Source organism: Jaculus jaculus, chromosome 7 (assembly GCF_020740685.1).
Source record: "Jaculus jaculus isolate mJacJac1 chromosome 7, mJacJac1.mat.Y.cur, whole genome shotgun sequence".
In the NCBI taxonomy this organism is placed as follows: Eukaryota; Metazoa; Chordata; class Mammalia; order Rodentia; family Dipodidae; genus Jaculus; species Jaculus jaculus.
Genome location: NC_059108.1, coordinates 71416535 through 71440760, shown reverse-complemented (window position 1 = coordinate 71440760; position 24226 = coordinate 71416535). Strand labels below are relative to the sequence as shown.

At 49.9% G+C, this 24226-nt stretch overlaps 2 protein-coding genes across 3 annotated transcripts; one reads left to right on the top strand and one right to left on the bottom strand.

Moving 5' to 3' along the window:
* Window positions 1-1475: 1475 nt before the first annotated feature.
* Adcy4 (adenylate cyclase 4) lies at window positions 1476-19672 on the top strand. Of its 2 annotated transcripts, none has more exons than XM_045154871.1 (26): window positions 1476-1637; window positions 1793-1982; window positions 3927-4124; window positions 4228-4389; window positions 4994-5143; window positions 5560-5708; window positions 5784-5895; window positions 6574-6701; window positions 6825-6983; window positions 7240-7372; window positions 7485-7658; window positions 10959-11002; window positions 11132-11218; window positions 11374-11443; window positions 12083-12180; window positions 13422-13506; window positions 13612-13749; window positions 14594-14704; window positions 14960-15144; window positions 15319-15403; window positions 15780-15938; window positions 18158-18304; window positions 18613-18720; window positions 18838-18952; window positions 19260-19384; window positions 19465-19672. In XM_045154871.1, exons 2-26 carry the CDS (start codon window positions 1824-1826, stop codon window positions 19609-19611), a joined length of 3228 nt encoding a protein of 1075 aa, XP_045010806.1. In that variant the 5' UTR covers window positions 1476-1637; window positions 1793-1823; the 3' UTR covers window positions 19612-19672. The 2 variants fall into 2 exon arrangements, with proteins under 2 accessions (XP_045010806.1, XP_045010805.1); XM_045154870.1 differs by having other exon boundaries at window positions 1478-1710.
* Window positions 19673-20987: 1315 nt separating this feature from the next.
* Ltb4r (leukotriene B4 receptor) lies at window positions 20988-23198 on the bottom strand. Its single transcript, XM_004673180.3, has 2 exons — window positions 23086-23198; window positions 20988-22245 (listed from the first exon to the last, which is right to left on the bottom strand). Exon 2 carries the CDS (start codon window positions 22234-22236, stop codon window positions 21184-21186), a length of 1053 nt encoding a protein of 350 aa, XP_004673237.2. The 5' UTR covers window positions 22237-22245; window positions 23086-23198; the 3' UTR covers window positions 20988-21183.
* Between the last annotated feature and the right edge of the window lie 1028 nt (window positions 23199-24226).

Here is a 24226-nt window from a genome sequence, read left to right as displayed (position 1 = left end):
AGAAAAACAGAATAGGCATGCCAAGGCCTCTACCCACTGCAGACGAAATGGGCTCAATCTCCCAACATATGCACTACCTTGTGCATCTGGCTTACATGGGTACTGGGATTGCACCTAGGTCCTTAGACTTCTCTGTTTTTTTAAAGGGCCATCATCTTATTAACATCACCAATAACCATCAAGTACAGATCAGAAACTACAACTACTTGACCACAACTGAGAACTGCCCTGCTCAAGCAGGCCTGGGGACCCTCCAGCGTGGATAGGGCTGGAAGCAACTCCCACCCCTCACCCAAGTAGTTTCAAGACAAGATCTGCAAAAGCCTGAAGCTTCGAGGAAAGTCCAAATGATCATTATGGGAATTTGGAGTTGAGCCAGCCAGAGTCACCTCCTATGGCCTTCAGCATTCTTTGAGGGCACTTAGACCTGCATACAAATTGACTTTGTGAACTACCCTCCCCCAACTTGCTCCCATGATTCAAGAAACAATAGAATGGAAAGTCAAAACTGAATGAGGGAATCTGAGGATCTGAGATGTCAGTCAGGAGCAGGGGTGGTTGGAGATGGAGAGTCTGGAGCTGGCACTAAGGAGAAAGAAGTGTTACAACTTGGCCAAAGCAGGAAAGAGGGTGCTGGGGGCTGAGTATAGGCACACAAGGTCAGAGCCCAGCTGGTGGCAGGAAAGAATCTGGCTCCCTGGTGCTCCATTCTGAGGGTGGAGTGCTTCCTCTAGAGCTCAGGACTGACTGACCCCACCCTAAGCTTAAGCTCAGGGGACAGAGGCTGTGGTCTCTTAACCTCCCTTCTGGATTTTGGACACTGGGCTTTGGGACACTGGGAAAGGTGTGTCTCCGCGGGAATTTGAAGGTCCTAGTCCTGCTTTGGCCTTGCCGGGTGTCCCCAGGCTGTCTAGGTCACCTCCCTCGACCACTCTGGCTCACCTTGCTTCCTAAGCAGGAAAGCCCTTTTGATTTTCAGGGTGGGAACGAACAGCAATAGCTCAACAAAGCTGTAAACATAAGTTCCATTGCCAGGAGTTGAAGCTAGCAGGCGCATGGACAATTCAGACAGCCCTCGTAGCTGGCCCAGAGGCCAGGCATTGAGAGGAATGAGTGGGCCTGCTCTGACCTAGACCCCAGCCCCCACCTGCCACCAAGACCCGCGCCCTCCCTTTCCTGCATTGCCTCCCCCCCCCCCCCCCACGCTCAGTGTTACCGCTTCCAATTTTTCTGTCCCTGGCTTGACACAGCGCTTTAGGCCCGCCGCCCCCCCGCCCCGCGCCGTGCTTCTCCCACGGTTAGAACTCCCTCCATTGGGGGGCTGAAGGGGGAAGGCGATGTCTAGGAAACACAACCCAAGATCGGGGGAGGAGGCCAGTGGAGTCCGGCTCTGGCACGGGAAGGGGCCGGGCTGTGCCGTCGGGGAAGTGGGAGGGGGCCCTGGCGCCGAAAGGGAAGCGCCTGTCGCCCGGGGCTCCGAGCCTAGTGTATCGGCGGGGGTGACTCGGCCTCCCGCACCCAGGCTCGGGCTGCACGGCTGCGGGAGCTTCGGGCGCAGTGAACTTGGGGGGGGGGGGGCTGGAGGCCCCTTCTCGGCAACTCTGACTCCAGTCCCTCGGATGGGGCTTTTGCACAGTGTGGGTTTGAGGGAAATTGTGGCTGGCCGAGAGGCCACAGGGAGTGCCTGGAAGGAAAACCGACTGCTGCAAGGTTGGGCATAGAGGAGGGATAGGAGAAAGGCGCGGTGGAGCCCTGGGAGGGGGTTATTAACCCGGAGCCCGGCCCTCCCCAGGCCCCAAGGTTCGTCTGCACCGAGCGAGACCATGGCCCGCCTCTTCAGTCCGCGGCCGCCCCCCAGCGAAGACCTCTTCTACGAGACCTACTACAGCCTGAGCCAACAGTACCCGCTGCTGCTGCTGCTGCTGCTGATCGTGCTCTGCGCGCTCGCCGCGCTGCTCCTGGTCGCCTGGGCCAGCGGCAGGGTGAGATGGGCTCAGGGCCATGCCTCGGACTCGGACTGGGGACCACGGGGGGGCGGGTGTCGGGATTTGTGGAATCGTCTGTTCAATGTTTTCTTGGCCGGCAACTAGAAACGCTTTGAACCTTGCTATGAATCGTGGTAACTTTGGGCACCGTCCCTCTATTCTCTGGGCTTTATCTATGGGTCCTGGATGCTTCTCGTTACTAGCATAAATCCAACACCGGATTTTCCTACTTTCCAGAGGGGAAATTCTACTCGTGCCCCTAGGGAATTCATTTCCTGATTTTCTCTCCCTCTATAGGAATGTTGCGCAGTTAGCTTTGCCCACTGACATCCAAAAGACAGCTATTATTCTGCACTCATTTACCCACCCCACCTCCCCCCAAAAAAACCCTCAATTTCAGTTTCTCTTTGGGCAGAAAGAAAGTTTTTCTATTCCATAGCTGGATATATCCAGCTCCAGGTTTTCTTTTCACTCCTTGGAGGCAAGGTGGGAAAATCACTAGGTGCAGCCCATCCTGGCAGACCTGGCTCAAAGTGCAGAAAGACGTATGAACAGGGATGAACAAAGGGTATGAACAGGGTTGAGACTTCCACACCAAAGCTTGGGTAGGTGGTGAAACACCAGCCTTTGGCAGCTAGAAAATTGTGGAAACCCAAGTAGTCCAAGGAGCTATCCCCAAGGCTTGGAGATAGTGGTCCAGCAAGGGGATTCTCCTTAGCATGTCTTGGTAGCATTCATTCCTTACTGCCTTCTTGTGATTAAAGATGGTTGACTTGTTTTTGGATGCCAGCAGATGCTATAGTTTCCATTCGACAGATAAGAATAGCAGGTGCAGTGGGGGCTGTGGGACACACCTATAATTCTAGCACTTGGGAGATGACTTGAGGCAGGAGATCAGGAGTTCAAAGTCATCCTCAGCTACATAGCAAGTTGTGAGCCAGCCTGCCTCAAGAAAATAAGTAAGGGGGACTGGAGAGATGGCTTAGCAGTTAAGGCACTTGCCTACAAGGCCAAAGGACCCAGGTTCAGTTTCCCAGTACCCACATAGGCCAGATATGCACAAGATGGTGCGTGCATCTGGAGTTCATTTGCAGTGGCTGAAGGCCCTGGTCCACCCATTCTCTCTCTCTGTCTGTGTGTGTGTGTGTGTGTGTGTGTGTGTGTGTGTGTGTCTTTCTCTCAAATAAATAAATATAAATAAAAGTATTTAAAAAAAAAAAAGAAAAGAAGTAAGCCTTTAACTGCCAAGCCATCTCCAGCCCAAAGGGAGGGGAAACAGCCAGATGTAGGAGTACACACTCTCAGAACTTGGGAGGCTGAGGCAGCAGGATTGTCACAAGTTGGAAGGCAGCCTGGGCTGCATGGCAAATGCCAGGCCAGTCAGGACCATAATGAAAGAATATAAGCCGTGGCCTTTAGTCCCACTTAGGAGGCAAAGCTAGGAGGGTCACTGTGAATTCAAGGCCAGCCTGAGACTACAGAGTGAGTTCCAGGTTAGCCTGGGCTAGAGTGAGACCCTATTGAAGAAAAAGAGAGAGAGAGAGAAAGAGAGAGAGAGACCCTACCTCGAAAAATCATTAAAAAAAAAAAAAGACAGACAGAAAGATCATGGATCATGAAGTAGCCAATAAAGTGTTGAAATCAGGTCTTCTGTATAGGTGTTCCAGGCTCCAATACAACATGGGAGAGAATTACTAACTTGGACTATGTGAGATTGCTTACTTTCGACAATAAAAACAGCAAGATATTGGCGATTTCTTATGGTTCAACCTAATAGTGACTTGTAAGCAGAAACACTTGTTTTCTGTATTTGAGTTTAAGACACATTTCAAGGCTAACCTGAGCAGCTGTTGGCTCATCTTCCATCTAGTTTGATCCTCCTCTCCTTGAGACAGTCACTAGGTCCCCTCACAGTCTTGCTCATGCGTTTTTTCCTCATAGGAGCTGACCTCAGATGTAAGTTTCCTGACCACTGTGCTCTGTGCTTTGGGTGGCTTCTCTCTGTTGCTGGGGCTAGCTTCCCAGGAGCAGCGGCTGCAGCGCTGGACTCGTCCCCTTTCTGGCCTTATATGGGCTGCACTGCTGGCTCTAGGCCATGGCTTCCTGTTCACTGGGGGTGTGGTAAGCGCCTGGGATCAGGTAAGTGGAACACAGACAAGGGATGCAAGCTGTCCTGCCCTCAACCCAGCACCCAGGTCCTATGCACACAAATAGGCCTTCATCTTCCTACACCTTGTCCCAGGTGTCTTTTTTCCTCTTCATCATCTTCACGGTGTATGCTATGCTGCCCCTGGGCATGCGGGATGCTGCCGCTGCAGGCCTCACCTCGTCTCTGTCACACCTGCTGGTCCTTGGGCTGTACCTTGGGCGGCAGCTTGATTCACAGTCAGCACTGCTACCTCAGGTAAAAATGAAAGTTGCACAGGCTGTGCTGCCTGCTACTAGATCCTTCGAGACTCCAGGGCAGGGCACAGCATTGTGCAGGATACAAGTACACACACACACACACACACACACACACACACACACACATGCGCTTCCAGGAACTGATACAACAGTACAGTGCTATGCTTACTTGTACCAGAAGAGGGCTCTGGGCCCACAGGAAAGTGAGTCAGTGGTTCTCCCCCAGTGATAAAAGTAGATGTTACATTCATGGAGATTGAAAATCATAACTTGAGTAGTTTGGGCAATGGGCTGGGGTCAAGTGAGCATGGTGATATGATGGTATTCCAAGAAGAGGAAATGATGTGCACGCAAACATTTCTAGGCCTAAGAGGCCAGATTGGCCTAGCAGCTGAGAGTACAGAAAGTAGCTGGGAAAGGAAGGGACCCTTCCCCTATGGAGGTCATAGTGCACGCCACTTGTCCCGAGATACTTAGGTCCCTAACTGTATGCCCTGGTCCTCTTCCAACCGTTCTTGGATCCAGATACACACATAGATGTCCCCGTCTCGCCCCCACCCCCAGCCTGTCCTACGCCATCTGAGACTGGCCCTCACCCACAGTTGGCAGCGAATGCAGTATTGTTCCTGTGTGGAAATGTGGTGGGAGCATACCACAAGGCTCTGATGGAGCGAGCATTGCGTGCCACATTTAGAGAAGCACTCAGCTCCCTGCACTCGCGACGGAGACTGGACACGGAGAAAAAGCACCAGGTTAGTTTGGGCCTAGGAGACAAAGGAGAGCACAGGCTCGGAGAAAAGTTCAGCTTTTTCATACTAAATGACTTTAAGCAATTCACTGCCTGTACACAGTATTTCCTTTTTTACACAAAATGTGACTTTGCCCGCCTTTGGAAGGCTGTTGCTAGGCTCAAATTGAAGCTTGTGAAAGCACTTAAGAACATTATGATATTAAAGGAAAAACTCAAATTCAGGTGTTGGTACTGAGTTCAGTCCCTAAAAGTGGTCAGGACCAAATGGGGTGGGAGAACACTGTTGGACAGACTGGAAAGACCTGAGGGAGATACTGGTAGGGACCAGGCCATATGTGGGATCCTGAGTACTTTGGGGAGCTGAAGCTCCTGGCTATAGTGTGCAGAAGAGTTGGTGCTCATAGCAACTTCCTTCAGGAACACCTTCTCTTGTCAATACTTCCTGCCTACCTGGCCCGAGAGATGAAAGCAGAGATCATGGCACGGCTACAGGCTGGCCAGGGGTCACGTCCAGAGAACACAAACAACTTCCACAGCCTCTATGTCAAGAGACACCAAGGAGTCAGGTAAGAGGGAGGACAGCTGGCGCAGAGGGCGCTGGGCTAAGACCCTAGGCCCTACTGACAGTCTGTCCTGTGCAGTGTGCTGTATGCTGACATCGTGGGCTTCACACGGCTGGCCAGTGAGTGCTCCCCAAAGGAGCTGGTGCTCATGCTCAATGAGCTCTTTGGCAAGTTCGACCAGATTGCTAAGGTCAGAGGGGGCTTTCCTCCCCACCCACAAGTCCTCAAACATCCCATGTTGGGCAGCACCTTGCAAAGAAATTTTCTACCTTCTAAGGTTCCAGTTCTACTCCAGAGCCCAGTCAGGCTCCCAGACACTGCACTGGAAATAGGAAAAGCTCTCAAGTATTCCTAATCAGGAAGCTGCTCACCATGTGCTTCAAATCCAGAGTGACCATCCCCACAACACTACAGAAATCCCAACCACCCCCCCTCACACACACACACACATACACCAATATGCTCAGAGATTTTTCAGGAGCTCTATTCTTGGGAGGCTCTTCTAAAAGACGTTCTTCCCTCTATAACTCAGCTTACCACCTCATCAAACCCCAGGGATATAGCCTAGTTTGGGGTCTGCCTTCAAACCCCTCAATTCTGAGACTACTTCCTTGTGCTCCCGTTTGGGTATACCCTGCACATATGCTGCAACTGGAGAGAACCACAGGCAATCCAGCACTTGGTTGAAATGAAAGACATTTCAGAGGAGACCTTGGTTAGCTCCATATCAAGTGAAGAGAGCCCCTAGATCTGATCTGGACCCAACCTCAGAAGTACTTCAGGAAGTTCATGCTCCCCACTTTTCCCAACCCCCCACCCCTTTGGCCTCTAACCAGGTTCCTCTACATACCCACATATATGCTCCCAGGAGCACGAATGCATGCGGATCAAGATCCTGGGGGACTGCTACTACTGCGTCTCTGGGCTGCCACTCTCACTGCCAGACCATGCCATCAACTGTGTACGCATGGGGCTGGACATGTGCCGGGCTATCAGGTCAGCTCCAGTGGGTGGGAAGGAGGAATACAGAGGAATAGTGGGAGGAAATATGCAGGGTGGTGGAGTTCTTCAGAAGAGGAGCGGTGTGGCAGGTCTCAGCTTGTCTCACACTCTGCTCAGGAAGCTGCGGGCAGCCACTGGTGTGGACATCAACATGCGCGTGGGTGTGCACTCTGGCAGTGTGCTCTGTGGAGTCATTGGGCTACAGAAGTGGCAGTATGATGTCTGGTCCCATGATGTCACATTGGCCAACCACATGGAGGCTGGCGGTGTACCAGGGTAATACTTGGGGCCCCAGGCAGCCACAATAAGAAGCTAGCCAGGCCTCCTAAAGGCTGCTACCCTTTTCATAATTCCTTAAGATGAATACAGTTCTGTGTAAGGCTCAGGAGATTCTGGGATGCTGGAAGGGGAGTTGGGAGGCATCTCCTATAGTATAGAATCTTTCTTGAAGTCAGAATTCCAGAAATGATCTTTGACAGAAATGAGGGTTTGGAGGTCCGCCCTCCTGACTTTTACTGCTTCCTCTTCCCAGACGAGTACACATCACAGGGGCTACCCTAGCCCTGCTGGCAGGAGCATACGCTGTGGAGGATGCAGCCATGGAGCACCGAGACCCATACCTTCGGGAACTAGGCGAACCCACATACCTGGTTATCGATCCTCGGGTAAAAGCCCAGCTTGGAGCCTATGAGTCTATTGGGCAGACAAGCCTGTGAGGGGTTTGGGGAGAATAAGGAAATGTCTGTGGTCTTTACTGTCAGACTTCACATTCTCCAGGCTGAGGAGGAAGATGAGAAGGGCACTGCAGGAGGGTTACTGTCTTCTTTGGAAGGGCACAAGATGCGCCCGTCACTACTAATGACTCGCTACCTGGAGTCCTGGGGTGCAGCCAAGCCTTTTGCCCACCTGAATCATGTAGACAGCCCTGTATCCACCTCCACACCACTCCCGGTATGTATACTTTGGTTATAAACCCTTACTCTGAGGGAAAACCCACCTCCGTTGCGCTGAAGCTCCACTCTCAGACCCCCTCATCCTGCAGCCATTCACTTGATGACTGTAACATCTCAAGAGCCTGGTCCATCTGGTTCACCAGTTCAAGCTTCTCCTTGCCCACCCTTCCAGAGAAAGAGCAATGCTCACAGCTCTCTGAGATCCCCGTTGACACCATGTCCATCTCTCCTCAACTTCCCTTCCCCCGACACCCCTTCTTCCTTCTGACTCAGATTCCAATACTGCACACCCACCCTCTGGGAGCAACCTTTTGTGCTCAATTCCTACAGCTGCGTGTTCTCTTCTTCAATCCCTCCTAGACTCAGGAAGGTGGGAACACTGTGGTTGTTGTCTTTGCGTACATGGGTGAAATGAGTTGACTGAAAATTACACATGGTGTTCTAGTAGGAAAGCATCATGAGAAGACAGCGTGGTAAAAGAGGGGAGGAAAAGGGCTTACCCTGTGTTTAAGTGAAGCTTGAGCAGAGCTGTTACTGGCTGACTCTTAATGTAGCACCTTGAGGTAACCTGTGTCCCACAGTCAGTGGAAGAGCCTAGGTCTCCTCTACTGTCTGCTTCTTGGGTTACTGCTCAGTGCAGGGACCAGAGCATGTTCCCAAATGCATGCTTTCAGCCTGATGTCCCTCAATTTACCCAGTCTTTCGCAAATCTGTTCCACATTCCAGCTATCTTTCAGAAGATCTCCTAGAATAGTTTCTACCAAATAGATTTGGTTGGACTTGGGCGATGTCTTTAGAATACTTATGCGTTATATCCCCACTCCTCTCTCATCCAACAGGGAAGAAGACTAGAGATCAGGGGACAGTGGAGAAGTGAGATGGGAAAACCCACTGGGAGCAATGGTTTAGGGAAGGACTTAATTCTAAGCCTCAGTCTGGGGGAGGGAGAGGTCACAATGTTAAGCTGGCAGGAGGGAAAGGAAGGAAGACTCCAAGAGTCCCTGGACTGTTGCAGGACGAGGCTGCCAAGATGGGGGAGGAGTGGTGTGTGGGGTGTGCTACAAGCCAGGGACCATGAGACAACCTTGGGTGTGCTTCCTACAGGAAAGCTTGCCACTTTCTGCGGGTATGAAGGCTAGGAAGTATAAGAGTTAGGGGAGCAAGCTCAGTTTGTTCAAGAGCATTTCCTGAGTAAGGCAGGACCTCACTACTCTAGAAATTCCACTTCTCAGCCCCAGAAGTTCAGTGAAATAATAGCAATCCTGAATCGCCATGTGTTTACTCTCAACAGTGTAGAACTTTGGAATGGTAGATCAGTACTTATGCACTGATCCTGCCAGTTTTTGGAGATGTCTCACTGTATAGCTAAGGCTGACTTCAAACTCCCAGCAATGTTTTCGCCTCAGCCTCCTAAATACTAGGTTGTAGGACACCACACCCTGCTCACATTCCCAAACACCTTTCTTGTAGCAGGCACTAGGCTAATTTACTTTATTTTATTTTATTTATTTATTTATTTTGGTTTTCTGAGGTAGGGTCTTGCTCTAGCCTGGAATTCTATGTAGTCTCAGGGTGGCTTCAAACTCACAGCGATCCTCCTACCTCTACCTCCCGAGTGCTGGGATTAAAGATGTGCGCCACCACACTCAGCAACTAGGCTAATTCTTGAGAAGATAAAAATGGATAAAATAATTCCCTACCTTCATATAACTTATAGGTGTTAGGGGTAAGGTTAACAAAAGGCAGACCTAAACATACATGCACAGAAGGACTCAGACCTACAGTTGACCATTCTCAGCATCTCACTCTCTCCCTCTTCACCTTCTCCTGTATGCAAGGTTTTGGTTTATGACCTCTGTTTGTTTGTTTGTTTTTTCTGAGGTAGGGTCTCACAGGCTGACCTGGAATTCATGATGTAGTCGCAGTGATCCTCTTACCTCAGCCTCCAGAGTGCTGGGATTAACTATGTGCACCACCACACCTGGCCTATGACCTTTTTTTTTTTTCCAGGTAGGGACTCACTCTACTCCAGGCTGACCTGGAACTTGTATGTAGTCTCAGGGTGGCTTTGAACTCACAGTGATCCTCCTACTTCTACCTCCCAAGTGCTGGGATCAAAGGTGTGCGTTTATGACCTTTTTTATTCTTCAAGTGAGCCAAGCAGAGTAAGAAAGAATCGTCCATATACTACTTCTTGTACTGGCCTGTGGCCCACAGAACTTCACTCCCTCAGCAGTTGTTCCTTTCACCTGTTTATTTCCACAACTCCACATACACTGTGCATTCATTTTGGTGAAGAAGAAAATGACTGTAACCAGATTGATTTCCCCTCCTCTTCTTTCTTTTCCACTCCTTGTTATCCACCTCTATCACCTCTCAGCTCAGCCTGGCTGGCCTCACAAAAAGTCAAAGGGGGCTAGAGAGATGACTTAGTGGTTAAGGCACTTGCCCTCAAAGACAAAGGACCCAGATTCAATTCCCCAGGACTCATGTAAACCAGATGCACAGGGTGGCACATGTGTTTGGAGTTCATTTGTAGTGTCTGGAGGGTCTGGTGAATCCATTATTTCTTTCTCTAAATAAGTAAAAATTTTAAAAAATCAAAGGGTCAGTATTTTCTGCATAACCACTTCAACTTAAACCAATAACTTTTTTTTTGTTTTTTTTTAAATATTTTTTTTTATTTTTTATTTATTTGAGAGCGACAGACACAGAAAGAAAGACAGATAGAGGGAGAGAGAGAGAATGGGCGCGCCAGGGCTTCCAGCCTCTGCAAACGAACTCCAGACGCGTGCGCCCTCTTGTGCATCTGGCTAACGTGGGACCTGGGGAACCGAGCCTCGAACCGGGGTCCTTAGGCTTCACAGGCAAGCGCTTAACCGCTAAGCCATCTCTCCAGCCCAACTTTTTTTTTTATCCAAGGGTAATGGAAAATTCACTGCCTTTAGAAACTATACAGTCTTTAGGTGACATAGAGAGCTGATAGACGCTCAAGCACAGAAAAGATAAAAGGTTGCCCAGTTAAGTGATGGACAGCATAAAGAAATAAAGGGTTCAAAGGCCCTGGGAGATCATGGTCAGGAGAAAACTTTAAGGAGGAAATGAGGTCTGAAATGCTTCTTCGTGGGCAGGTGGGATTTTGTTTGGGGTGGGGTGAGGGCAAGACCATAAGAAACAGAAGAAACAGCCAGGTCCAATACCCAAAGTCAAGGACATATGTAGAATATGCAGTGAGGTTCATAGTCACCTCACTTTAAGAGGAATACTCACCATCTCCCACCATGTGTTCTCCCCACAGGAGAAGGCGCTGGCCTCTTTCGGCCCCCAGTGGAGCCTGGACCGGTGAGGAGGCCTGAGCATCTTCGACAGCAGGGCCGGCTGGGTGCATCCTCCTGGAGGGTAGAGCTGCTCTGCTTTGCCCAAGCACTTTTGAGGGTTTCTATGGTAACAGGCTTGGCTGTCACTGTGCAGGAGTCGCACCCCTCGGGGACTCGATGATGAACTGGATACTGGTGATGCCAAGTTCTTCCAGGTCATCGAGCAGCTCAACTCTCAGAAGTATGTAAAGCAGAGGGCTGGGAGGGCTCGAAGTCCTGAAGGCCTGAGGGAAGTGAGGCACTGTCCTAGAGGGAAGACCCACATGCCTTCGTCCTGCTCCTCCTTGCCTGATCCCCTCTGGTGCTCACCACCTCCCACCCCCCACCTCTCACCAGACAGTGGAAACAGTCAAAGGACTTCAACCTGCTGACACTGTACTTCAGAGACAAGGAGATGGAGAAACAGGTAGGTTAGGGATAATGGCACCAAAAGATTTCCCAACTTCAGGTCCTTGTCTGTGGGAAAGGTTAGAACTTATATCCCCACGTCTACTGGAGTGAGGAGTCTTAGAGTGTCATGCCAGATACCATGGTGAACACCTATAATCCCAACACTCAGGAGGTAAAGACAGGAGGATCGAGAGTTTGAGGTCATCCTTGGCTACAGAGTGTGTTCAAGGCCAGCCTGAGCTACAAGAGATCCTGTCTCTAAAAGCAAATGAAAGAAAGAAAAAAAGAGAAAGAGAGGAAGAAAGAAAGAGTCAAGCCAGGTGTGGTGGCACACGCCTTTAATCCCAGTACTCGGGAGGCAGAGGTAGGAGAATCTCTGTGAGTTTGAGGCCACCCTGAGACTACAGAGTAAATTTCAGGTGATCCTGAGCTAGAGTGAGACCCTACCTCGAAAAACCAAAAAAAGAAAAGAAAAGGCCATCTGTATATTGATTTATTGGGTGACAGTAAGAGGAAGGAGGACATCTCCTTGAAGAACTGCTAGGGGCTACATGGAACTGAATTGGAGGGTATAGAGTAGGCCTGGGCAACCTACTCCTTACCTGGGGACGTAATCAGCACCAATACCCTATATCCGCCTTCCCTTTGTTTCCAGTACCGACTGTCTGCACTCCCTGCCTTCAAATACTATGCCGCCTGCACCTTCCTGGTTTTTCTGTCCAACTTCATCATCCAAATGCTTGTGACAAACAGGTGAGAAAACAGAGGCAGGTGGCTCGGGCATTCATTTGCAGATCTATTTGCTTGCCCTTCCTGACCCCTGACCACACTTTCTTCCTCTTACCCTCCCCCCCCCCACCCCCAGGCTGTAGCCACTTACCCACAGAAGAAGCCCTTGTGATCTGGAGACCCACATTATAGCCTTTATCTTAATATTGTACACCCTGGGGCTGTGGATGTATCTCAGTGGTAGAAAGGCTGTCTAGTTTTCATGAAGCCCTGGGTTCAGTCCTCAGTGTTGAAGAAAATAGTATGCATTCTGACCACAGTCACTCACCTCTATCTTTGGGCACTAACAACATTTGCATGAAGAAACTGTTATTGAGAAGCCCAAATCTCACAGCAAATGAATGAGTTAGAAAACGGGTTTTCAGCAAGGTGTGATGGTGCACACCTTTAATCTAGCACTAGGGAGGCAGAGGTAGGAGGATCTCTGTGTGTCCGAGGCCAGCCCAGGTCTATAGAGTGAGTTCCAAGTCAGCCTAGGCTACAGTGAGACTCTACTTAAAAATAATAAAAAGCCGGGTGTGGTGGCACACGCCTTTAATCCCAGCACTCGGGAGGCAGAGGTAGGAGGATCGCTGTGAGTTCGAGGCCACCCTGAGACTCTTTAGTGAATTCCATCCAGTTCGGCCTGGGCTAGAGTGAGACCCTACCTCAAAAAAAAAAAAAAAAAAAGTAGGTTCTCTTTCCTAGGACCTAGTAGGAAGAGTAAGGTCTTGTTTAAAAGATAAAGGGGTCGGGCGTGGTGGGGCACACCTTTAGTCCCAGCATTTAGGAGGAACAGGTAGGAGGATAACCATGAGTTTGAGACCAGCCTGAGACTACATAGTGAAATCCAGGTCAGCCTGCGCTAGCGCGAGACCCTACTTTTAAAAAAAAATAAAAAGTCAAAGGGAAAAAACTTAAGTCAGTGGGTTAAAAAGCTTTGGTCTAGAGATTGACCAAGTTCAGCCTCAGCCATTTTTATGAACTTTGCCTTCTTCAGTGTTGTCCTCCCTCATTGTTTCCTGTGCCACCAAACATTGCTCTAAGCCCTTTAGCTTTCCCAGAACATGAGAACGTAACCTGTGTTATCAGCCCAGTTGTCATGAGCAGTTGAGCTGGTTCCCCAGCGTCACTTCCTCTACCTGCACCCCTGCCTCTTAAGCAGCAGTCTCCTCACAGCAGAGCTCATTCTAGTAGTTCAAAGCCTCCTTTTTGTTTTCTCTTAGGCCCCCAGCTCTGGCTATCACCTACAGTGTCACCTTCCTCCTCTTCCTTCTCCTCCTCTTCATCTGCTTCTCAGAGAGCCTGGTGGTAAGCAAGGCTGGAGGGAAGAAGTGGCAAGCTGGAGCCCTGGCCATGACATGACCGGAAGCAGGCTCCAGCTCCAAAGCTAAGGCACCTATACTTCTTCCACAGAAGTGTGTCCAGAAAGGTCCCAAGATGCTACACTGGCTGCCAGCATTGTCTGGCCTGGTGGCCACACGGCCAGGACTGCGAGTTGGCCTGGGCACTGCCATCATCCTCCTGGTCTTCACCATGGCTATTGCCATTTTGGTGAGGACAAAGGGAACCCTATCCATCACCATGCTGAACCTGCCAGGGACTGAAGGGGGCCTTTGGATCTGAGATAACAGCTGGACTAGGGCATAGGAAGCTGGAAGTGTAAAGTGTAAAAAGAAAGACACAGTTGTCCCCAACCTACCATCTGGACACAGTCATTGTTAACACCTTGATGGGTGTTCTTCTCAGCTTTGTTCTTTGTACACAGACATTACTTAGCTTATGTGGCTGATTTTTACAGAACTTACGGTTGCTCCTAGAATTCCATCCTGGAAAGTACCTAGGAATCAGCTCCAGCCAGGCAACACAGAGGAAGATAAATCCCAGAGTGTTTAAGAGGCTGGCAAGAGCTGCCTCTGGGTTGACGATAGCCTAGTACCTATGACACCCTCCTGCCACCCTTCCTACCAGTGAGGACCCAGCTGAGGCTCTCTTACAAATTAGAAATAGCAAAACACTACCCTTGTAGGAGTGTGGCCGTAGCTCATTCTTAGGTCAGCTCAACCCCACCTGAAGCCTCCATTATGCCCAAAGAGCTGCCTGTCCCTCAACTTTTTTTTTTTTTTTTTTTTTGAGAGCGAGAGGGAAAGGTGCATATAGAGCTAGAGAGAGAGAGAGAGAGAGAGAGAGAGAGAGAGAGAGAGAGAGAGAGAGAGAGAATGAGTGGTGCACCAAGGCCTCTAGCCACTGCAAACAAATTCCAGTCGCATTTGCCACCTTGTGAATCTGGCTTATGTGGATACTGGGAAATTGAACCTGGTTCCTTAGGCTTCACAGGTAAGTGACTTAACCACTAAGCCATCTCTCCAGCTCCTCCTCAACTCATTTCTTTCTGCAGTTTTTCTTACCAGTGTCACCAGACTGCCCTTTTCTGGCTCCCAATGTGTCCTCTGTGGCTTCCAACCTCTCCTGGGAGCTGCCTGGGTCCTTGCCTCTCATCAGCATCCCAGTGAGTATTACTGCCCAGCCTTACATCTCCTTCCACACACCCTTCCTCACTGCCCCTCCCCACCTCTTAAGCTGAAGAACATTCCATCCTGTGGACTGGAACAGATATGAGTCATATCTAGTGTCTGTGTGCATGGTTTCTACTATCCCCTGCTAGGTCCCGGGCCCTTGGAGGACAGAAAAGGAGCCCTTAAGTGTTCTCCTACTGCTCTCCATGGGATGGGCCCACTCCTAACCACCCTGCCTGGCCCCACAGTACTCCATGCACTGCTGTGTGCTGGGTTTCCTTTCCTGCTCCCTCTTTCTGCACATGAGCTTTGAACTGAAGCTCCTGCTGCTCCTGCTGTGGCTGGTGGCCTCCTGTTCCCTCTTCCTGCACTCCCACGCCTGGCTCTCGGACTGCCTCATCGCCTGCCTTTATGGAGGCCCTTTGGACTCCAGGTGTGTATGAAACAGGACACAGTACAGCTGCCTTTGCCTTGCTGACCTCAACGTCAACCACCCACAAGACATAGGGAGAGGGGGACGAAGACAACATGGGCACCAGGGGCTGGGAGAAGGCCATCAGGAAGGGGCAGAGTAAGAGACAACCCTCATCTGCGGTTGTGTCTTCAGGCCAGGAGTGCTGAAGGAGCCCAAACTGATGGGAGCTATCTCCTTCTTCATCTTCTTCTTCACTCTCCTGGTCCTGGCTCGGCAAGTAAGTAGCTTGGGCCTCCCTCTGGACAGTGAGGCTAGGGACCTTTCTCGGTAACTTGACCTGCTCATCTCCAGGGTTGAGTTCAAATGGTGTGCCTACTGGAAGTTTCTAAGAGCCTCTTTCTCCTTTTCTTCTCAACTCTCCAAGTCCTTCAAGACCTTGTCATATTTTTTTTGTCCTACTCACAAGTCTGAGAAAAACCATAGTTAAGAAAAACTATTACAGTTCTGTGTACCCTACCTTGAATCTGTTTTCAAGTCTTAAGGTTGCACCTCAAGTCTTAGCCATAAGCTGGGTGTAGGGCTATTTTCTGGCATTGTGAAGTTGGGAGTTCTCCCACACTTTCTCTAAATGGTCCACTCCTGATCCTCCCCAGAATGAGTATTACTGCCGCTTGGACTTTCTGTGGAAAAAGAAGTTGAGGCAGGAGCGAGAGGAGACGGAGATGATGGAAAACCTGACCCGGCTGCTCTTGGAGAACGTCCTCCCGGCACACGTGGCCCCCCAGTTCATTGGCCAGAACCGGCGCAATGAGGTGGCTCCCAAATCCCCACCCCAGAGGCCCAGATACCATTGAAACTAACTTTGGGTGAAAGTCTTGGACCCTGGCCCATCCTATCCTCTCTGGAGACCCTTGCCCCTGGGAAGCCACTGTTTTCATGAGATAATGGGCTTTGTCTTTGGTGCACACAGAATCTCTACATTTCAAGTTCTCATTTAGAAGAGCATTTTTTTGCACTGGGGAATGCAGCTTATTGGTAGAGTTTGCCTATCAGGTAGAAAGTCAGGTTTCCCTTTCCAACCAAGATAAATAAATAAAAAGGAACATCTTTTCCAATTCATGAATACTCCATACCTTTCAGAAGTTTAGTCAAATGTTGACAGGAGTTGTCTGAAGGCAACCTAGCCCTGCACTATTCAATGTGATACCATTAGTCATATATGGACATTGAAACTTAAGTTTTTAAATTATTTATTTACTTATTTATTTGCAAGCAGAAAGAAACAGAGAGAAGAGAGAGAGAGAGAAGAGGTATGCCAGGGCCTCTAGCAAATGAACTCCAGATGCATGCGCCGCATTTTGCATTTGGCTTTACATGGGTACTGGGGAGTCAAACCAAGGTTGTTAGGCTTTGTAGGCAAGTGCCTTAATCACTCCAGCCACAAATTTAAATTTTAATTGAAATAAGAATTGAACTCTAGCTACATTTCAAGCACTCATGTGGCTAGTCGCCACCACGAGTAGTGTATCTACGTAGTGCTTCCAGCACCACGGAAATTCCTGTTGGACACTGCTGCTCTAGATCCTCAAGACTCTTGCCGTAGTCAAACCATCAGAAAACTGCCCACATATCTGCACTATATTTTTGTACCAATACTGTCTGAGTCCCTTCATTTTCATTTATCCTAAATTTGTACTCCCAGCACTTAGGAGGCTGTGGCAGGGGAGTGGACAGTGAGACCATAGTGAAACCTTGTCTAAAAAAATGGTGGGGCGCTGAAAGGATGGCTTAGGGGTTAAGGTGTTTGCCTGCAAAGCCAAAGGACCCAGGTTCAATTCCCCAGGACCCACATTAGCCAGATGCACAAGAGGTTGCACACATTTGGAGTTCGTTTGCAGCAGCTAGAGGCCTTGGCATGCCCCCTCCATATCTCTCTCTCTTCCTCTCCCCCCCCCCCACTCTCTCTCTGTTAAATAATAAAATACTTTTTAAAAAAGAGCTGGTTATGGTGGCACACACCTGTAATGCCAGCACTTGGGAAGACTACTGTGAGTTCAAGGCCACCCCAAAACCACATAGTGAATTCCAGGTCAGCATGGGCTAGAGTGAAACCCTGCCTCAAAAAGCTAAAAACGGGGCTTGAGAAATGGCTTGGCGGTTAAGCGCTTGCCTATGAAACCTAAGGACTCCAGTTCGAGGCTCAATTCCCCAGGACCCACGTTAGCCAGATGCACAAGAGGGCACACAGATCTGGAGTTCATTTGCAGTGGCTGGAGGCCCTGACATGCCCATTTTCTCTCTATATCTGCCTCTTTCTCTCTCTGTCTGTTGCTCTCAAATAAATAAATAAAAATAAATGAAAAAAAAATTTTTTTAAGCTAAGAAGGGGCTGGAGAGAAGGCTTAGCAGTTAAGGTGCTTACCTGTGAAGCCTAAGGACTCAGGTTCTATTCCTGTGTACCCACATAAGCCAGTTGCACAAGGTGGCACACACATCTGGAGTTCATTTACAGTGGGCCCTGGTGTGCCTATTCTCTCTCCCTGTCTTTGTCTCTGTCTCTCTTTCTCTCATAATAAATAAATAATTTTTAAAGGAAAGAAATAAAAAGCTTTGAAAATATGGAATATGCTGGGTGTGGTGGCACACACCTTTAATCCCAGCACTTGGGAGGCAAGGTAGAAGGATCACCGAGAGTTTGAGGCCACCCTGAGACTACATAATAAATTCCAGGTCAGCCTGGTCTAGAATGAGACCCTACCTCAGAAAATCAAAGAAAAAGAAATAAGTCAAGCGTGGTAATACATGCTACCCAGAATCCCAGCACTCAGGATTACCACAGGTTCCAGGCCAGCCAGGTCCTCAGCAAAAGGAGAAAAGGGGAAGGTCAACGTGATATGCCCTCTCCCACTCCCAAGGTCTTCATTAGCTGCTTCCCAGCTCACCCTGGGCCCTTCTGGAGACTCACTCCCTTAGATGGGCATGAAGCTGCTGGGTCAGGAACTAAGAACTCACTCTTCTTACTGCTCCACAGGACCTCTATCATCAGTCTTATGAGTGTGTTTGTGTCCTCTTCGCCTCGGTCCCCGACTTCAAGGAGTTTTACTCGGAATCCAATGTCAACCATGAGGGGCTAGAGTGCCTACGGCTACTCAATGAGATCATTGCTGATTTTGATGAGGTGACAACCCCAAGGGTCGCTAAGACCCTATATCCTGAACTGTTGAATTTCCTAGCAGACCCTCCTTTAACTTTACTCTCCTAGCCAGTAAGCTGAACCTACTCCTCAACCCCTCTAGCACTTCCTCTCCTCTGATGCGCCAGCTTTACCCTTTTCAACAGCAGTGCCCAGTGTCAATCCTCTCCTTCCTGCCACCATCTCTTATCTCATGCTCTGGTCCTCTAACTTTCAAAGGCCTGGAAAAGGCTTCTGGAAGAAAGGATGGTGAGAACAAGAGAAACTAGGGACACAGCTTCTTCTCTCTACAGCTTCTCTCCAAGCCCAAGTTCAGTGGGGTGGAGAAGATCAAAACTATTGGCAGCACCTACATGGCAGCCACAGGTTTAAATGCCACCTCTGGACAGGACACACAACAGGTACCACAACCCTCCCTTACCTATCAGCCCTCCTGCGGGCTCTCAATGGTGGGCAAAGAATTGGAACTTTTTCTTATGCCCTCAATGGTCCATCCTGGTGGGTGGCCCCATTAACAGGATGCTGAAAGAAGCTGCAGCCACCTTGGCACCATGGTAGAATTTGCAGTGGCCCTGGGATCTAAGCTGGATGTCATCAACAAGCACTCATTCAACAACTTCCGCCTGCGTGTGGGTGAGGGATCTCTTGTTGTGACAGGATGGTACTTCCTCTCCCCACCCCATATCCTTTGTTAGCCGCTCCCCAGCTAATCCCTAGATTCCCCTCTGTAGACTGTTCCCTTAGATGGGGTGTGATGGCGCTGGGCCAGGAACTAGGAGACTTGCCCCTTTCTTCCTTAATCCACACTCCTGCAACCCCAGAGTCCCTTTTCTTCAAGGTCCCTCTGACTCTTCCATCTCCCCAATTTCTTTGGCTTCCTCTTCCTCTCTCCCTCTTCAAAGTGCCCTCAATAAGGGCTTCTTACCACTTTCTTTGTCAGGGTTGAACCACGGACCAGTGGTGGCTGGAGTGATTGGGGCTCAGAAGCCACAATATGACATCTGGGGTAATACAGTGAATGTGGCCAGCCGCATGGAAAGTACAGGAGTCCTTGGCAAGATCCAAGTGAGGAAACTGCTTTGGAGGTATGAGGGAGAGGAAAAGAATAAGGCCGTTCCACTCTCCCTTGCCCTCTCAAATTGCAGGTAACAGAGGAAACAGCCTGGGCCCTACAGTCCCTGGGTTATACATGCTACAGCCGGGGAGTCATCAAGGTCAAAGGCAAAGGGCAACTCTGCACCTACTTCCTAAACACAGATTTGACACGAACTGGACCTCCCTCAGCACCCTAAGCTGAGAATCCACCCCACTTCAACCTCTAAGATCCTCAATAAAGCGACTGGGATGTCTGAAGCTGACTGGTATCAGAAGCTGCAAATATACCTGGGAATCACCTTCTCCTCGTCCCTCAAGGGAAAAAATTCTTCCCAGGCCATCTTCCTAAAATGTTGTCAAACAAAGTGGGGGCCAAGATTCTCTAAGACAACAGTTCCCCTAACCAGTAATGGCTCATCCCTCTCACTTTGGGAAACTCTGTTTCCTGCGGGTGGCTTTTGAGGGATGGTAGGTATCAATAAGCAGAGTTCTAGAAGATAAGATCTGATGATATGAGTCTCCCTGAATGAAACCTATGGGGATGGAGAGAAAGAAGGAAATCTCCTAGGACTTTGCTAAAGGGATGAAAGTCATTGGCAGGAAACTGTAGTCATGCCAAAAGAGGAAACTTATCATAGACTTCTGGGAAAACATTTCGCAAGAATGCTGTTTTCAAGGCGGGTGTGGTGGTGCACACGTTTAATCTCAGCACTCGGGAGGCAAAAGTAGGAGGATCGCTGTGAGTTCCAGGCCACCCTGAGACTACATAGTGAATTCTAGGTCAGCCTGAGCTAGAGTGAAACCTTACCTCAAAAAAAAAGAAAAGAATGCTGTTGTCTCAGAAGGTCCCCTGAGTCATGTGGAGTGATAAACCCACACGGGTGGTCTTCATCAAGAATCTCTTTTAGGGGTCTAAATGCAATCTGTAGGTCACATATTTCAGAATTGGGCAGGAGGGAAATGTCTACCCTTGTGTCCCTTCCAAAACTGTAAGTAGGGCTGGAGAGATGGCTTAGTGGTTAAACGCTTGCCTGTGAAGGACCCTGGTTCAAGGCTCGATTCCCCAGGACCCATGTTAGCTAGATGCACAAGGGGCGCATGCGTCTGGAGTTTCTTTGCAGTGGCTGGAGGCCCTGGCGCGCCCATTCTTTCCCCCCCCCCCCCCCCCCGTCTCTCTCTCTCTCTCTCCCTCTTTCTCTCTCTGTCTGTTGCTCTCAAATAAATAAATAAAAATAAGCAAAAAAAATTTTTTTTAAACTGTAAGTAATGAGGAACTAAAGAAATATTGAGAGGAACCCCACCAGGATGGTAATCAACATCCCAATCTCTCCTCACAGTATACATTTCCCTCACAGGGCTCATTTGATTTCAGAGTTCAGTTTTTTAAAAAATATAATTTTATTTATTTGGGAGACAGGGAGAGAATGAGTGAACTAGGGTCTCTTGCTACTCACTGCAAACAAATTCAAGATGCATGAGCCACTTTGTGGGTCTGGCTTTATGTGGATGGCTGGGGATTTGAATCAGGGCCAGTGCAAACAAGCACCCTTTAATGGCTGAGCCATCTTTCAGCCCCCAGAGTTTAGTTTTAATTGTAAAGCTACAGTCAGAAGCCAGGTCAAAGCATGCTGCCTCTCTGCCCAGGCCAGCCCCCACTCCTCCTGCCCCAGCGCAGTCCCCAGTGCTCATTCTATTCCGGGTACAGAATTAGGTCAGGCCAGCGCAGGAGGCAAGAGAACATCCTTTCACCAGTTCTGGTGCAGTTCACTTCACTCAAGAGGGTTGGAGGAGGGTATGAAGCTCTCGGTGGGGCCAGGCTCGGGAGGAGCGGGGGTGTCCCTCGCAGTGTGCCCCAGGGTGCCCCCGCGGCGAGTGCTGGATGCTTCTGAGCCGGTGGCCTCCAGCAGCTTGGCGACGAAGCCCAGGCCGGCTGAGCGCAGCAGGCTGCCACCGGCGCACGCATACAGCACGGGGTTCACGCTGCTGCTCAGGAAGGCGAGCGCGATGAGCACGAAACGGGCCAGCTTCAGACGCTGGCCGGCCGGCTCCTCTAGAGCGGAGCCCGCCAGCGCGCGGCCGGCCTCCACCAGGTTCACCACGTGGTAGGGCAGCCAGAAGGCCGCGAAGGCCAGGATGATGAGCGCCACCAGGCGGCCGGTGCGGCGACTGCGGCGGAAGCGCCGGGCCTGCAGCCTGCGCCCGATGTCGGAGTAGCTGGCCACCACCAGCAGGAAGGGCAGCAGAAAGCCCGTGATGGCTTCGAAAAGCAGATGGAAGGCCCTGTGCCCTTCGCTGGGGTACTTCGAATAGCAGACCAAAGTCCTGTTGTCGCTTTGCAACCTTACTGTGCGGTACACGAGCACCGGTGTGGCCAGCAGAAAGGCCACCACCCAGATGCCTACGAGCACCCATCGGGCAGTCGTCTTAGTGCGCACCTTCTGGGACACAAAGGGACGAGCCACTGCCAGTGAGCGGTCCAGACTCATGACAGTGATAAGCAGGACACTGGCATACATACTGACTCCACAGACATAGTGGCACAGGCGGCAGCCAGCCACTTTAAAACTCCAGGAGCCCTGGACCAGAAAGTGTAGGAAAAAAGGAGCAGTGAGCAGCACAGCTAAGTCCGCCAGCGCCAGGTTCAGCACCAGCAGGGCAGTGACCGAGCGCTTCTGCAGCCTTCTCAGGATGCTCCAGATCACAAAGCTGTTTCCAGGAAGCCCCACTGCCAGCGCCACAGACAGTAGGACAACAGGCAACAGAGATAGGGACATGCCACCTCGAGAGGAAGATGCTGCAGGAGATGTAGTGTTTGTGGCCATCGAGACAACCTGGAGAGTGAGATTGGACACATGCATGAGGGTACAGAGCCAAAGGATTCCCTGCATACTGGGCACAGTTAGCCTGAGTACTCTGATCTGTCCCCAAAATCAGAAGTGTCAGAGGCACCCCATCACTTCCAACTGCACTTTCTTTTTTTTTTTAATTTTTTTTTGTTCATTTTTTATTTTATTTATTTGAGAGCGACAGACATAGAGAGAAAGACAGAGGGAGAGAGAGAGAATGGGCGCGCCAGGGCTTCCAGCCACTGCAAACGAACTCCAGACGCGTGCGTCCCCTTGTGCATCTGGCTAACGTGGGACCTGGGGAACTGAGCCTGGAACCGGGGTCCTTAGGCTTCACAGGCAAGCGCTTAACCACTAAGCCATCTCTCCAGCCCCCAACTGCACTTTCTTAAGGGGACCTGCTTGAGTAGTTTCCTAACTGGGCCATGGGGCCCCTTTCCTCTCCATAGACCCAGTTGCAAAATATACAGCAAGTACATTTCCAGACCTCCGTGGCAGCCTTCTTCCCTTATGAAAACCAAACAGGGAGACTTTCCTCACCAATGCTGCACCACTTGAAAGGCTAGTTCCTCTGCCTTTTGCCAAGCCTTTATTCATTCTCAGCCCCACTGACTTCCTGCAGTCACCTGTCCACTCACCCTAGAGATGACCAGCATGCATCAGGAATAACTGGGGCCAAGTTAATAGTCAGGCTTTGAGAATACTCCCCCCCCAACTCCTTTTCCAGTGGTCAGGCTTTCTTTGGAGATCCTTTTCAATCTTCTCTCCTAGCTATACCCCCTCCACACACATCATCATCATCATCCATATTCCTAGGGCACTTACAAGTTTTTCCAGATACCGATTGGAAACCAATGGGAAGACCAGGGTCAGGGCAAGATGGTGTAGTCAATTCTTGAATCTGCCCTAGTGCTGGGAGCCAGGTCTAGATCGGTCAGCTAAACCAGCCAGAGAGGAAGTACCACAAAGCAGGGGAGGGAGAAGATGCATCTTCCTGAGGGTGGGGCTGAAAACTCCACACACCCAGTCAGCCTTTGTGTTCCAGAGCAGCCCAAAAAGGAGGAGGTCTCCTTAGAGGTAGAGCCAAATGAAAAGATCCCAGGAAGGGGCAAGGAGAGAAGGGAGTCAGTTGTTTGGGGTGTAATTTCAAGTTACAGGACTAGACTTGACAATTGAACCAAGTAATGGATTGTGTCATAGGAGAAGGAGGGACATGTACAGGAGAAGGGAAATGGGCTCAGCTTGAGACTGGTGGTGCCCAAAAATCTTTTCTCTGCATTTTACATTAAAATGTTTGTGCACATAATATAGATATCAAGATCAATGGGCAATGCAAACTGAAGCTATGACTATGTTCTGGACCTGGTTGTGGGTTAAATAACATGATGTGAAGAGGACAGTGGATTCGAGGCCAGCCTAGGTTATATAAAACCCTGTCTCAGGAACAGAGACCAAGCTGGGAAGATGGGTCAGCAGTTAAAGGTACTTGCTTGCAAAGCCTGCTGCCCTAGGTTCAATTCCCATGCCACCTACATAAGCCAAATGCAAAAAGTGATGCAAGCATTTGCAGCAGCAAGAGGTCTTGATGTAGAAAAGTGTGCATACATGCATGCAAACAAAATTTCTTTCTTTTTTTTTTCGTAGTCAGTGAATACAGTCAAGATGGTACCACTGTTAGCCTCCTCCCTGTCCTTCCCCCTCCACAGAGACCCTCCTTGTTGGAGTATATGGGTCGTGCATTGTGGGGTTAGCTTTTAGTTCTGGGTAGGAGGCAATATCTCTGCGTGTCATAACCCAACGTGTGGCTCTGACATTCTTTCTGCCCCCTCTTCGGCAAATTTCCCTGAGCCATGTTGGGTTCATATTCGGTCTGCTTTTGTGCTGAGGTCTTGGGGGCCTCTGTGTCTCTGGATATCTGGTTTGGTGGGGGTGATTGTTCTCTGTCTCCTTCACCGTTGTGCTCGTC

Excerpts from the sequence above, each read along its gene's own strand:
- Ltb4r (XM_004673180.3), bottom strand. The coding sequence starts at position 22,236 with ATGGCCACAAACACTACATCTCCTGCAGCATCTTCCTCTCGAGGTGGC.
- Adcy4 (XM_045154871.1), top strand. The coding sequence starts at position 1,824 with ATGGCCCGCCTCTTCAGTCCGCGGCCGCCCCCCAGCGAAGACCTCTTC. Across the intron at positions 4,390-4,993 it reads AGTCAGCACTGCTACCTCAG|TTGGCAGCGAATGCAGTATT; the intron begins GTAAAAATGAAA and ends CCTCACCCACAG. Across the intron at positions 12,181-13,421 it reads CAAATGCTTGTGACAAACAG|GCCCCCAGCTCTGGCTATCA; the intron begins GTGAGAAAACAG and ends GTTTTCTCTTAG.